The sequence below is a fragment of the Crinia signifera genome, chromosome 3 (genome assembly GCF_055691185.1).
Source record: "Crinia signifera chromosome 3, ASM5569118v1, whole genome shotgun sequence".
Taxonomy (NCBI): Eukaryota; Metazoa; Chordata; class Amphibia; order Anura; family Myobatrachidae; genus Crinia; species Crinia signifera.
The window spans coordinates 122648120-122663591 of record NC_139219.1 but is presented as its reverse complement, the minus strand read 5'-3'; the positions used below and the strand labels follow the sequence as shown (position 1 = coordinate 122663591).

General features: G+C 40.1%; 1 protein-coding gene across 2 annotated transcripts in view; it reads left to right on the top strand.

Moving 5' to 3' along the window:
- Positions 1–5586, top strand: part of ARID4B (AT-rich interaction domain 4B) — a 167224-nt gene extending 161638 nt beyond the window's left edge. For both annotated transcript variants that reach the window (XM_083176448.1, XM_083176447.1), the window contains exons 22-25: positions 745–849; positions 2461–2673; positions 3757–3897; positions 4433–5586. In XM_083176448.1, coding sequence (XP_083032574.1) covers positions 745–849; positions 2461–2673; positions 3757–3897; positions 4433–4560 — 587 coding nt within the window. In that variant the 3' untranslated portion in view covers positions 4561–5586. The remainder of the gene's footprint in view (positions 1–744; positions 850–2460; positions 2674–3756; positions 3898–4432) is intronic.
- Positions 5587–15472: the final 9886 nt, after the last annotated feature.

The following is a 15472-nucleotide window of genomic DNA, read 5'->3' as shown; positions in this document are numbered from 1 at the left end:
GAAAGGCTAAAAATAGCTGGGGAAGCAGAGGGTATCAGTGACAGTGGGAGGAGCAGAATAAAAGCTCAGTAGCTCATGAACTGACCCCACCTCCCACACCACACAGGAAAATCACCCAGAAAGCATGGGTCCTACAATTACACTTTTCTATCGCACCTGTAACAGACCTCGGCAGACCCATATACATACCCACACTGGTAAATTCCACACTTTGCACTGATAATTACCAGGAGCTGATTATTCCTCAGTGCTGGAGACAGGCCATTGGAAATGTAAATACCCTTCTAGATGCAGCGCTGCCCCCTCTGATCCAGCGCACAGATAGGTGATGTACTGTAATGGGGCCTAAGCGCTCTATGCTTCTGCTTACAGCAATGAGAGGGGAAGGGAAAGACAGGAACCCAGCACACACCAACTCATGCAGCTGGGCTGGGATGATTGGGAATCACAAAAGTTTGCCTGTGTGACCCAGGTAGGAGTGAGAGACAGACTGCAGCTGTGGGCCCTTTGGTTACTAGTGGGTCCGGTACACCACCAGGGGTATAGGTGTACGTTACATGCAATGTTAGTTAAACTCTTCAAAAGAATCTCGCAATACCAAATGTAGAATTCTGAACTCAAAGAATCTGCACTTTTTTTTTTACTATGTAGCAAAAAGAAACCATTATGAACCAATTTTTGTATTGCATAAATTGTCGTGGTTCCACAGTGATGGTTGACATACTTCTTTTTAACTTATTTTAGGTCAGAAAAGACATGCAGATGATGATGCCGACCATTTTGAAATCTGCACAGTGAAAAAAGTAAAGCGAAACCATAAATCATCTGTGAATCATAAAAGGAAAACTAGTGAGTGTTAACTGTACATGAAAGGATTTTTTTTATATTTTAGGAAATACAATATGTAGACAGAAATGGAAAAATACTGTAGTAGAAGGTTTTCTAGTCTGTGCAAAACAATATCTGTTTTGATCAAGCATGACTAAAATCGGAAGGTCTGAGCTTACATTGGTTGGTTAAGAACTAAATATGGATCTTTTATATTTTAATTATTTGTTAATAAAATATGTTTTGTACATTCTTTTACAAATGTACTCATCATTCAAATACTTTACAGAACTGGAAACACCCGTCTGATCTTTAATTACTAGAAACGTCACAGCCCTGTGTAAAGAAAGGGCAAGAAATGATTATAAACTCCCACCTTTTATAAAGTCCTTTATTTATTTGATAATATTTTAAAACTGTATACTGCTTTTTGACTATGCAGCCCATGTGGTTATAGATGTAAATAATGAACTGGCAATGCCCTTACCCAGGGGTTCCCAATCTTTTTAGAATCACGGCACCCTAGAGCAGTGGTTCCCAACCCTGGTCCTCAAGTACCCCCAACAGTGCACGTTTTCCAGGTCACCCAGCAGGTGCACTCATTATTCAGACACATTTTAAAAGATCCACAGGTGGAGCTAATTATGTCACTTGTGATTCTGTGTGGAGACCTGGAAAACGTGCACTGTTGGGGGTACTTGAGGACCAGGGTCGGGAACCACTGCCCTAGAGCAGTGGTAGCCAACCCTAGCCCTTGATCATAAATAATTTGAAATGGTCCTGGACCACCAATCTTCTGACTGAGAAGCTGGGACCTTCCACTCTCTGTGGGCCTGATTCAGACCTGCTTATACTCACAGCCTAGCTAACAGGTCAGCCTTGTCAAACACCTGCATCCCCTAGCTAGGATGCGCGGGGATGTGTACGAGAACACAAATCATCAAAAAGAGGCAGTGATTGACCCGCCTGCATTCCCCTGCTCAATCCCCCTGTCCACCCCCTCTGGAGCGAACCGCCGTAGTCGTTCACTGCTGGGTTTTGCACATGGGCATATTTGAGCATGTGCAAAAACCCCCCATCATGGGACATGTGGCCGAATTCGGACCTGAACGAATGGGTCTCAATTGGCCCCTGTGAACGGTATACGGTCACTAGGTCGACATTCATTCATCCAGCTTCAGTGTTCGACCCAATGAACCCAACCCCTGTGAACGATCCATTCCACAAGACATGCCTATTGGCTAAACTATATGAAAACATATTGGCCCAAATATAAAAGCCTGCAACATAGAGGCACTGTCTTCATTTTGAGTGATTTAGTTGCTATATTTAAAGCAGCAAATATTTATAAGTAAAATCAGGTTGGTTTTGTTATTTTATATTATTGCTCCTTTAAATCTACAGTAGTTTCTACAACTCGCAAATACCAGGCTGTTGCATTAGAACGGTGCGTGAAACATGCACATGATTGTACATTTAAAGTAAACTGCTGTAACATGGCTTTGCAATATGTATGCAAGAGTAATTTGTTAGCTTTACTTATTATGTTTTTTATATTTAGCATCTATGTGATACTAAAATAATTTGACGTTTAGTTCTAACTGCAGTTATATCTTTTCCATCTGCCTGCAGCTAATACCAGTGATAGTGAGGAGCTTTCTGGTGGTGAGAGCCTTTCAAAGCTTCAGTCTTCAAAGTCATTCTCTGGTGTCGCATCAAAGCATACCAAAATATTGTCTGAAATGTCTTCTACGGGAAAATACATGAAAAGCAAAGAGAGAGAATCCTTTCAGAAGGAATATAATGATCGGTTACCTAAAGTTTACAAGTGGAGTTTTCAACTGTGTAAGTTTCCCTTAAGCCTCATACTGTATAACAATTATTTCAGTTTTGGTTTAATTTGGGTAATCTATTGTATTATGATATTATTGAGGTACTCTGTGTGTTCTTCTGAGCCAGTACTACAGCCAAGGAAAAACATAAAAAAAAGAATATACAATTAAATTAGTTTTTACGGCAAAAGATGAAGACCCTTTCCTTGGGACTTACCACAATTAGACATTACTTACACTTGGCGCATGTAGAGCCTGGAGCATTTTGAAAACTGCTAATGGAGAGTTTTGGGACACTGAGTAAACAGGCTGCCAAGTCTTCTAAATTATCCAATCAGAATTCTGGGGATACTGCAGCCTGGAAGAATAGTTTTAGGGGGATATTCAATCTCCAGCGAGCACCTCCCATCGGGCCCTATTCAATGCTGTCTTCCCCGACAGCATTGAGCAGGGTATCTCGGCAGAACAAGCCCGACATCACAAGCTGTCGGGCTCGTTCTGCTGAGAACAGCCGGGAAGTGACGAGCTGCCGGCTGCAGCTCGCATCTTCCCGGCCGCAACTCGCGGCCACGTCCCCTTTTCGCTCCCCGGCAGGCGGGACATTGAATCCCGCCTGCGTGTTCTCGGTCGAGCTGACCGAGAACGGGACTGGGTCACGGCGGTCGAGCAAGCTCGACCGCCGTGACCCTGACATTGAATACCCCCCTTAGTGTGAGTGTGTCAGGAATATGCACTTCATTGAGACTTTTATTTCACTAAATTCAAAGGAGAGTTTTGCTTAAGAAAATTAGAACATTAATACTACTGAAGTTCTTTTGTGATGATTTTGTACCTCCTATTTGTCTTCAACTAATTTGCTAAGAGTGGTGTGTGTGTGTGTGTGTGTGTGTGTGTGTGTGTGTGTGTGTGTGTGTGTGTGTGTGTGTGTGTGTGTGTGTAAAATGGGTATAATTATTTGTAGGATGGGTAGTAAGTGAAGTACATTTTGAGCATGCATATTGCATCCTAATTAAAGATAAATAAACATTCTATGCTGATTTAAGTTTTGGCCACATGGTTTGTGGTAGTTTTAAAATATTTCCTATTACTTTTGCAGCGGACCTTGAAAATAAGACAAGTGTAGAACGCATTGCATTCCTTCAGGAAAAACTCCAAGAACTTCGAAAGCACTACCTTTCATTAAAATCTGAAGTAGCTTCTATTGATAGAAGAAAGAAACATTCTAAGAAGAAGGAAAGTAAGTTTACTTTTATTAATTTTTCTAATATGATGAAGTTTTATTCACCATATTTTGCTGAGCATTCGTTGTTCCAAAGTAATCCATATCACTTATACTTTTCTTTAAACTAACTTACACTAAAATACAGAGCTTCAAAATGACTTTCTTGAAAGGATTAGGAAATACGTTTGCGGTAACTCGAACCTCAAATTACTGGTTAAAGATAAATGTTCAGAATTTTATGCTAAAAGAAATAACTTTTAGCTTGAGCACTAAGAAAAAATAATTCTGAACATTTGTCTTTAACCAGTAATTTGTTACTTACTATAAACAATAAAATGTAAAGTATGTTATATTGACAGTACATTAGGTGCAGAGTAATAATAAAGTAAAATTTTGTTTGGACAAGCACAGTTTTCATTTAAATGATGAATGCTTGTATGAAGTCATTTAGTAGTGAAATAATGACACAGTTTACCAGTTTTGCCATACTGCCCTAAGTTATTTTTTTTTTTCCATAATTACCTTTATTCAAATTTGTGATTATTAACAGGTACAGTTCTGTCAACTATGTCTTCATCACCATCCTCAAGTTCCATCACTGCAGCTGTTATGTTGACGTTATCAGAGCCATCACTATCAACCGCAACACAAAATGCAATGGCAGTTGAGTGCAGGTGACAGAGGGACTTCTCCATGCACGCTGAACTTACTACAACTTGTTGAGGCCATGGACTTATTTTTATACTGCACAGCAACGCAAGAACAGACAGGCACTATTTTCTATTGCATTTTTGATGTGTTGTCCTTGCACTTAAGTGCACTTTTTATGAAGTAGAAGTAAACTGCTTTTCTTCAAGCAATAACTGTTTCCAACGAGTCTGGGAGTTTTGTTTTTGCTCCTGTTGCCTTCCACTGTGGGAGCAGGAGGCTATTACTGTATGTTATATAAAGGTTTTGCAGTAAATATATTAAGGGTCCTTTACAAAGTGAGCAGATTTTCATACAGTTGTGCTCATGCACAGATGATGCCATTGCATTTGCATGTATTATGGAATCTGTTGCATCGAGCACACCAGTAACTGCACTCGCACACTGAACTAGGATGTTTGATGGGTGCTACTCTTTCCTACAAGGGCAATGTCTGTGCTCAGAGTGTAAAAGGCTTTTCCAAATGTGTTCTTTTCCATTGTGCACATCACAAACTGGGTCATTTCAGATGTCTGTTATATTCCCCACAAGGATGCACTATAGAAGTTCAGTAACAGTGTAAATTGATATTACCCATTTACCCAAAATAGGCACAATAAATGGCAGGCGTGGGGCAAATGTGAACAAGACCGGGTAGTGCTCCAGGTTACTGAAGAAGTCTAAGGGGAGTATTCAATATCCTGCAGCCATTTCCCGATGGGGGAGATGGCTGCGGGTCCCTATTCAATGCTGTCTTCCCCGACAGCACTGAACAGGGGATCTCGGCAGAACGAGCCCGACTTCACAAGCAGTCAGGCTCGTTCTGCCGGGAAGTGACGAGCTCCCAGCTGCAGCTCGCCTCTTTGCGGCCACGCCACTTTCTAATCCCGCTGCAGGCAGGACACTGAATCCCACCTGCAAATTCTCAGTCGAGCAGACAGAGAACGGGACAGGGTCACGACTATTGAGCCAGTTCGACAGCCGTGACCCAAGATTGAATACATCCCCCCCCCTAAATTTACGGCTACACATCGGCATAGAAATATTTAAACTGCCCCATAGACTAATACTCTTCTTCAAAGATGTTTTGAAGAGTGCTGCACCTAGTAAATGATCCTAATTGTGTTGTTTTTCTTTCTTTTATATATTACTCTAGAACAGTAGCTGTTGGATTTCATGTGTCATTTCTTCTACGATCCCCATGGCAGCCAAGACCTTGGGATTTCATCCCTCTCCATTCAGATAGACAGGTTGTTTTTTTCTAGGACCTCCCCCTTCCTGTATAAATGGACTCTCCACCCCTTCATCCTTGTCTTTTTTTCCTGTCTCCTAGTTTTCAGTTAGACTAGGCAGAGTAGGTTTGTTAATTTCTAGTGGAGCTTACTGTAGAGCAGGGGTTCACTAAGGGGGAAAAGAGCAACATGGGAGCGTGGTCTTGTTTAAGGTTTTATCTGCCCATAAAAGAATTTGTACCTGAAAGTGTGCCCATGCTGGAGTCGGTTCAGGGGTCCCGCAGCGGCATACAGAGAGGTTATAAGTCCGCAGAGATTTTTTGGCAGAGCAGCGTGAGAAATGTGCTGGAACGCTGCTCGCTTCCGGACGCCAGCGCCGCACATGCGGCGACTACAGAGACCACAATTCATTGCGATTAGGCGCGACACAAAGGACTACAAACCCCATAATCCCCGGCGGCAGGCAGGAAACATTGTGTCTTTTTACATAGAAGACGCTGCAGGTAAATGCTAACTATTAATTTAGCATGGGGGAATATATATAATTAAATAAGAGTGGTATGTATGTGTGTATATATATATATATATATATATATATATATATATATATATATATATATATATATATATATATATATACCAGCTTTGACCGGCACTCCACACCACAGTTGTCGCATACTTTTTTCTGAATGATTCTCTGAGTGACATCCATACCGGGACTTTATATATATATATATATATATATATATATATATATATATATATATATATATATATATATATATATATATATATATATATATATATATATATAGAATGAAGAAATGGGCACTCACCAAGGACTTAATCATCAACTTCAATTTATTGTAGGTACATCCGACGTAACGTAACGTTTCGATCTAGTATAGATCGTCATCAGGAATATGTACAGCAGATCAGGTCAAAGTCATATTCAGCACAGGCAACCTGGTATCCATCCTCTCTGGAGGATGGATACCAGGTTGCCTGTGCTGAATATGACTTTGACCTGATCTGCTGTACATATTCCTGATGACGATCTATACTAGATCGAAACGTTACGTTACGTCGGATGTACCTACAATAAATTGAAGTTGATGATTAAGTCCTTGGTGAGTGCCCATTTCTTCATTCTTTATACGTTATGATGTTCATTCATCTGTTGGAGCACCCCCCCTTGAAGATTCAAGCGATTGAGTGCGGACTCTGCCCTTACATATATATATATATATAAAAAATGCAAATGTATAAATAAAAGCATTTGTTTAAAATCGGCGATAACGGACTACATATCCCAGAAGGCAATGGGATCAGAATTTGAGATTGGCGCCCTTTTTTTATTTCACCAGCTATTTAAAGCCCAGCATGTGGTTTGGGAAAGGCTGTGTGCTGTCCTGCTGCATTAGCAAAACAAAAACCTACTGCAAGGTATGAAATCATTTATATTACCTTCTATGTGGATTGAAAAGGATTGGTTATACTAATTGCATATGTATGAATTATGCAGGTTTGCTGCTGCATACTACTATGGATTTGCCTTCCCCCCAAAGATCTGATAGTGCCCCTGCGAGGTAAGCTCCAGAAGTTTTTTTACTGTTAGGTAGGCTAGCGTGATTTTTTTTTTTTTTTTTAGAATGTCATAGTGACAAAAAAATCTTCTTGTTGGATCTGTTGTAGTGTGCCTGCTAAAGAACCTACTACAATTCCAAAAAAGATTCTATATGTATGGTCTGCGATACAGCTTTTCCTAGTTCTCAAGGGAAGACTTTGTGTGGAAGATGTGAGACTAGCACTACACCGGCTACAGTACAACCAAAAATGATTCAGGATCTCATGGATTGGATGAGAAAATCCTTCGTATCCAAAGAGGAATTTTTAGATTCTAATCGGGGAAGTAAGAGGTCCAGGGACCAAGCTGAGTTTAGTGAGGATAATGTGTCATCAGAAGAGTTAGTAGTAGAAGTAGAAGATACTTCAGCAGAAGAAGGAGAGATCAAAGAAGAGACCAGAGTCTTTAACTTCGATAATGTGGAAAATATTTTAAAGGCTATATATAAGACTATGAACGTTAAAGAGCCAGTTACACCAGAAGGTGGAGAAAATATATTGTTCAAAGAAAAATCGTCATTTTCCAGTTCATGAGGTTATGAAAGACCTGATATCTAAGGAATGGTCTAATCTTGACAAAAGACAGGGAAATTTATCCAGAGTAGAGCGGATGTATCCTTTAAAAGATGAACTTTTTCTAAGATGGTGTGAACTACCCAAGGTTGATGCGGCAGTAGCAGAACTGACTTCAAGAACCACAATCCCATTGGAAGATGGGGCGTCATTCAAAGATCCTATGGACAGAAGGATGGAAGGGTCTCTTAGAAAGCTACACTTTTCTTCAGCGGTTTCTCTAAAGACAGGAGTATCGGTAGCATCAGTAGCAAGAGCGTTAAGACTCTGGGGGACTTCATTGCACAGCGACATTGAAGATAAAATCTCCGAACAATATTTGCTAAAAAACTTGGAAACAATGCAAAAAGCTATTGAATTTATCTGTGAGGCCTCTCTTGATACAGTATCCTTCTCGGCAAGATCAATGGCGGCTGGAGTTTCAGCAAGAAGAGCATTATGGCTGAGATCGTGGCCGGCAGACGCCCATTCTAAGAACCATTTAGTATCTCTTCACTTTGAGGGTTCGCAATTATTTGGCTCAAAACTAGACGCTCTGATACACAGAATCACGGGTGGAAAATCACTTAGGCTTCCACTAGAGAAAAAGACCAGGGGTGAAATGTAATAGGATGAAAGATTCAGAAAGTGAGAGATTTGGTAAGAAATCTCCAGTTTTTTTTAAAGTGGCAATCATTGACACAGCAAAACCAGTGTGATTTTGCTGTATCAATGATTGCCACTTTAAAAAAACTGGAGATTTCTTACCAAATCTCTCACTTTCTGAATCTCTCATCCTATTACATTTCACCCCAGGTATCAGTTTCAGGATTCCTCCAGACAACAATACAGAGCATCCAGAAGCTACAGGCCAGGAAGACCTTATAACCAAAGACCATATAACCAAAGAGGTTCTTTCCAGTCATCAAATGGCAATGACAATTACAGCGGCCATTGTGTGGGAGCACGTCTGTCTATATTCTTTCAGAGTTGGAGAAATACCATTCGAGACAGATGGGTGCTGAGGATAATTCAGGAAGGATATGCGATAGAATTCAGTCAAATTCCAAGAAGAGATCATTTCTGGATATCAAGAAACCCAAAGAATCTATCAGAGAGAAAAGAGTTAAAAGAGATTATATCTCAATTAAAGGAGATCAAAGCTGTAGAACCAGTATCAACTCATCAGAAAATGAAGGGGTTTTATTCAAATATTTTTCTAGTAAAGAAAAACACAGGAGGATGCCGTATGATCTTGGATCTAAAGAGATTAAATTCTCATGTGGAGATAAGAAAGTTCAGGATGGAGACTCAAAAGTCCATACTATTAGAGATAGAGAAAGGAGATTTCCTAGTCTCCCTAGATCTCAAAGATGCGTACTACCACATACCAGTCAGAGATCAAGACAGAAGATTCCTAAGATTTTGTGTGATGGGAGAACATCTCCAGTTTACCTGTCTCCCCTTCAGTCTGACCAGTTCACCACGAGTCTTCACAAAGGTTCTAGTTACTCTGATAGCATACATAAGGATGCAAAACATTCGCATATGGCCGTATCTAGATGATTTATTGATAGCTGCTCCATCAAAAATAAAAGTGTTACAGGATCTATCAACTGTAATAAGAATTTTGGAAGAGCACGGTTAGATAATAAATTACCAAAAGAGTCAGCTAGAGCCATCAAAGATAATCCAGTTCCTGGGGTTGCTGATAGACACAGAAAAATTCGAAGTAAGATTGTCGAAGGAAAGGTGTCAAATTCCAAAAGCATAATTCGCTCAAAAGAAGTTCAAGTAAAGACATGTTTGAAACTCCTGGGAATGATGATGTCAGCCATTGGGACAATACCCTTGGCTCATTGGAAACTCAGAGCCCTGCAGTGGGCAATTCTTCCATATATAAAAAGAGAAGCAGATCCGGATACAAAGATCAAGCTTTCTTTTCAAGTAAAAGACTCTCTAAGATGGTGGATGAGTACAGAGATACTAAGAAGAGCAACATCTCTGGCACTTCCACAATTTCTGATAGTCACTACAGACGCAAGTTCTCTAGGCTGGGGAGCTCCTATGGCCAACTTGACAACACAAGGAGTATGGTCAAGGAAAGAAAGCCAAAAATCGTCCAATTGGAGGGAGGCAGAAGCCGTCTGGAGGACGATCAGTTACTTCAAACAAGAAATAAGAGGAAAACATTTGAGAATATTCTCGGACAACACCACAGTAGTGGCACATCTCAACCACCAAGGTGGTACAAGGAGCAGAGACTTAATGACAGTAATCACAAAGATTATGGTATGGGCAGTAGAAAACATCCCATCATTAACAGCGGTATTTGTGCCCGGGAAGAACAACGTTCTAGCAGATTTCTTGAGCAGAAAAGAAATTTCTCCAGGCGAATGGGAGCTAAATGCTGGAATATTTCAAGAAGTTGTGAAAAGATTCGGAAACCCAGATATAGATTTGATGGCCACAACCTCCAACAGGAAGGTAGAAAAATACTTCTCAAGATACTATCTCTACCAGACCTCTGCAGTGACGCCTTCTCAGTACGATGGACATGTCAGTTAGGGTACATATTCCCACCGTTTCCATTAATACACAGAGTGCTGAAGAAAATTATAGAGGATCAGGTCATAGTAATTATAATACTGCCTTTCTGGCCGAGGAGATCGTGGTTCCCGACAGTTCTAAAATTAGCCATCCAAGAACCTTGGACTCTACCCATCATACCTGGGCTCCTGCATCAAGGCCCATTAGTACATCCAAAGCCAGAGATACTATCTTTAAAGGCATGGAAATTGAAAGGGGGATATTGAAGAGTCAAGGTCTGTCAGAACAAGTAGTAGGGTTACTACTTCGAGCAAGAAAAGAAGTTTCAACTCTAGTGTACTATAGAGTATGGCAGGCTTTCATTCGATGGAGAGAATCGGATACGGACATTAGTCTTTCATCTACAGCCCAAGTGTTACAGTTCCTGTATCTAGGATATGAATCAGGCTTGGCCAATTCCACCTTTAAAAGTGCAAATATCAGCGTTAAGTGTCCTTCTAAGTAGAAGACTATCGTAGGTAGACCTTATCAAGAGATTCTGCAATGCAGTTAAACGGATAAGGCCAACAGTCAGGTCACTAGTAGCTCCCTGGGATCTAAATCTATTGCTAAAGGCATTGACAAAACACCCATTTGAACCTTTAAATGAAGCTTCTTTAAACTACATGAATTGGAAAATTCTGTTTCTAGTAGCTGTTACTTCAGCAAGGAGAATAAGTGAACTCCAGGCACTGTATATTGAAGAACCATACCTAAGGATACTCCCGGAGAAGGTGGTATTAAGAACTCATCCTGCTTTTCTACCTAAAGTTGTCAGTACATTTCATCTTAATCAGGAGATCACACTTCCCTCATTCTATCCAGAACCTAAAGGAGAAATAGAAGAAGAGTGGCATACTCTGGATCTAGTGAGAGGTATCACTATTTACCTAGAGAGACTTGTAAATATAAGAAAATCAAAAAATTTGTTTATAATCACAGATGGACCTAGGATAGGAATGTCACCGTAGGGAAGCCAATCCCGGGGCATTTTTTCAATCCCGGAATTCGGGATTGAAAAATGCCCAATCCCGGGATTGGCTTCCCTAATATAAAAAACATGCCTCGGTCGCCCCGCATATGTACTTACTGCGTGGTGCGGCCGGGAGCCGGGTGGGTGGGCGAGCAGAGGAGATGGAGCCGGGTGGGAGGACGAGCTGTGTTGATGATGGGGAGCGGGCTGGTCTGCTGCTGGGCTTTTGGGCGCCGGCGGTCTGGTCTGTGGCTGGGCAGGTGTTCGTGCCCGGGGTCAGTCACAGCTCACAGACAACATGGAGAAATCCTATGCGGCCTGCGCAGCGTGACCTCTGACGTAGGCACGCTGCGCAGAGCCGCGCTGCCCGGGTCGGGAGAAGCCGGGCAGCTGCTGAGCACCCGCTCAGACGCTGCCCGGCATTAGACTGCGCATGCGCAATCTAATATTGAAATACCGGAATTGGAAACTCCAATCCCGGAATTGAAATCCCGGCGTTTTGGGGGCCAAATCCCAGGATCCCGCCGATCCCGGGATTGGCCACCCTATGTCACCGTCTAAGCAAACAATGGCAAGATGGATCCATGAATTTATTTCCTATGTTTATCAACAGGAAGGTCAGGAGGTTCCGACCATAATATAAACACACTCCACTAGGGCCATGGCGACTTCGTGGGTGAGAAAGGCTCAAGCATCAATTAAGGATATCTGTAATGGAAGTCGATGCACACATTCTCCAGACACTATGCACTTGATGTATCAAAGTCATGTTTTGGCGAACAAGTTCTTACCAGTGCTCTGGTTGATTAAATAGATTTGTTTTTTTCTGGCATTATTGTGTCCCTCCCTCTTTCTGCTTTGGTATGTTGTCCCAAGGTCATGGCTGCCATGGGGATCGTAGAAGAAAGGTAGAATTATACTCACCGATAATTCCTTTTCTTCCTAGAGATCCCATGGCAGCCATTAGTTTGCCCGCCCCTTGTGTTTTTTTCAGGACCTAAGACAGGAGACACTCAAAAAGACAAGGATGAAGGGGTGGAGAGTCCATTTATACAGGAAGGGGGAGGTCCTAGAAAAAAACAACCTGTCTATCTGAAGGGAGAGGGATGAAATCCCAAGGTCTTGGCTGTCATGGGATCTCTAGGAAGAAAAGGAATTATCGGTGAGTATAATTCTACCTTTCTTTGCTGTTTAACAAAAGTAAACAAGCTTTCATATTTGCAGATGTCATTTGGTTGACTTTGCATACTTTAAATAAAGCACAGATTGGTTTTAAGCTTAGTAATACAATTTGTGTCCAACTCTTTTGATGAAACTCAACTCATGTTTACATAATGTATGAGCTAAAGCAGTTTTTTAGGGTGTTACAAATTTAAGTTTCTACATGTGGCATTTATAACACGTAGCGCAAATATCCATATTCAGTATATAAACATGGTTGCTTTTTTTGTGAGAAAAATGTGATGGATTACAGTGCTGTACAGAGGTTAATACCATAGTAGTAGACATGCTGTCTGCATTACAATTCATTTTAATGCCTTTGATTTTAAAAGCAAAACAAAAAAATCAAATTGACTTTTTATAGTTTTTTTTTTTTTACACACAAAAAAAATATTAAAAATTATTTGTGGAAAAAAATGCCTGCGTATATGATACACCTTTTGGATAGAATATTTGATATATGTTAAAATGGCTACCCCCCATGTAATTTGTGACTTTGGGCATTTGTGTAGTACTTGGAATTATAATTAAAGCTATTAAATTAATTTCAGTGTTAATACAGAATAACCATTATATTGTTTTATGGTTTTAATTAGGACTATTTCATCTTCAAATATTTTGCTATGTAATTTTCCTTTTCACAATGTAGTAAAATCTGTTTGTCATTTTAGTGTTAGCCTTTCCTTTTTTTTTTTTTTTTTTTTTTTTTAAGACAGATGTTTCATTTTTAAAACTGATTTGGTTGGACCATAAGTGTTTTGGCTAAATTGCTATTTAGCTTATAACAAGGCATACAATATTTATTGAGTCATATAGGTGGTGAACAATGTATTATATTGTAAAAAAAAAAAATTGTAAGAAGCCTGTGAAATAAAATGCCATAGTTTGTGAATATAGATTTTTTAATTTCACTTTTTTACATTTCTAAAACCTGTTTATTAAAATATGTGAGATGTGAAGTAACAGTTAATGAAGAGTTTCAACCACACATGATTTCTTTTGGTATATCTAAACCAATATCAGCAAGAAGGGCATTAAATAAATTTAAATAAGAAGTTGATTGTTATCCATGTACACTGGTTCAGTGCACTTACCCCTGCATCTATACTGGCAGCTGACATAGGTACCTTCTTGCTATGTTCTAGCTGGGAATACTATATAGGCAGAGTAAATCTGACACTGTTACTGTATGTGAATTTGTTCCATGAACTGCTACTGTCAGAGAAGAACAATACTATGTATTGAATACATCTATGACCTGGTTTATGAAGCTCTTAATATATAAATCCTTACTGTCCTTTAACTATAAGGTTAATTTTTTTGTGATCTGATTAATCAAGGAAAATTAAGAAGCATACACAGGGGGCGATTTCAGCCCCTTTGCTAAGCAATTTGCCTCAATCGATTAGAATAGGAGCACATAATCACTCCATATGTATGCCCTACAGTGATGGCGATGCACGGTTCTGCATGTCTCCATCGCCCGCAGGGAAAGCCAGTGCTTTGCCTATTAAAAATAGGTAAAGCTCCACTAATTAGATCGTTCAGCACAAAGCATTGCGGGATACCCGAAATGTGTGCTGAGCGATCATACTGAAGCCGGTCATCCTGTGTGTACAGGGCTTAAAGTTATAAAAAAAAAATACATATTTAATAAAAAAAAAAAAAAAACATGGTGTACTTTAGTTTTTCCTCCAAGTAACGATTCTAATAGTGTCCACCAAATTACATTTAAGGTGCTCATACACTGTACAATTATGGTATGCAATTTGGACTAGATCACATCACATACGTTTTGCAATGCAATGAGATGAGATCTAGTACAAAAAGTAGGTGCAGCAAATACTTTTTGTGCTGTGCGATGTGATGTGCGCCGGAGCGTGCATCGCACCAGTTAAATTGTGCGGTGTATGGGCACCTTTAGACAAATCATAATTATGCAATATAAATGAAAAATAACAATAAGGTGAAACGGACATGAAAATGTAACATACACGTTACAGGTAGTGGGCCTTAATTCACATGTGAATGCAGTTGCTTCGAAGCTGCACTTTAGTACACTTTAGTTCAGAGTGAAAAATTTGCATGAATTAAAACATGAATATAGTTGCGCTTGAATACATTTATACCACTCTCTTAACCTTTGAAATAGAGCCACTACACAAAAGGAGGATCTGAACCTACTTATAAAAAGCTATTAGATTGTAGGAATTAATTCCATGCAAGGATACTGTATGCTGTTCTCTAACAACGGGTCAGAGTGTACCTAATGACGTAGGTGACTGTGAATGAGTCATGGGGACTGACATGTGCCTATACATGTACTCAGGTTCATAGGTGTGCGCAGCACATTTCATTAGGGGATGTCTTACACGCCCATTGGATGTGTCTAACACCACCAATCAGACGTGTCTACCATCAGCTATTCCCACTCGCTACAATATAAACATCTCTTAGCCACACCATAATCTTCTGCCTAGTTCAGTTTTAATCTTTTAATTACTGTAAAAGGCCTTTAAATATGACTAAAGAAACAATAAGTGAAAAGCGCAGGTTACGTATTATGTCCGCAACCTGCGTACCCTTTAAACCTAACTACGTGCGAACAAAGCGTAGCGCACCTTTTATTGTGTATTATACACCCAAGAACCAATACCTTAATAAGAGATCCCTTCGCAGTACTTTGTCTCTAATCTGCGAATATACCTTC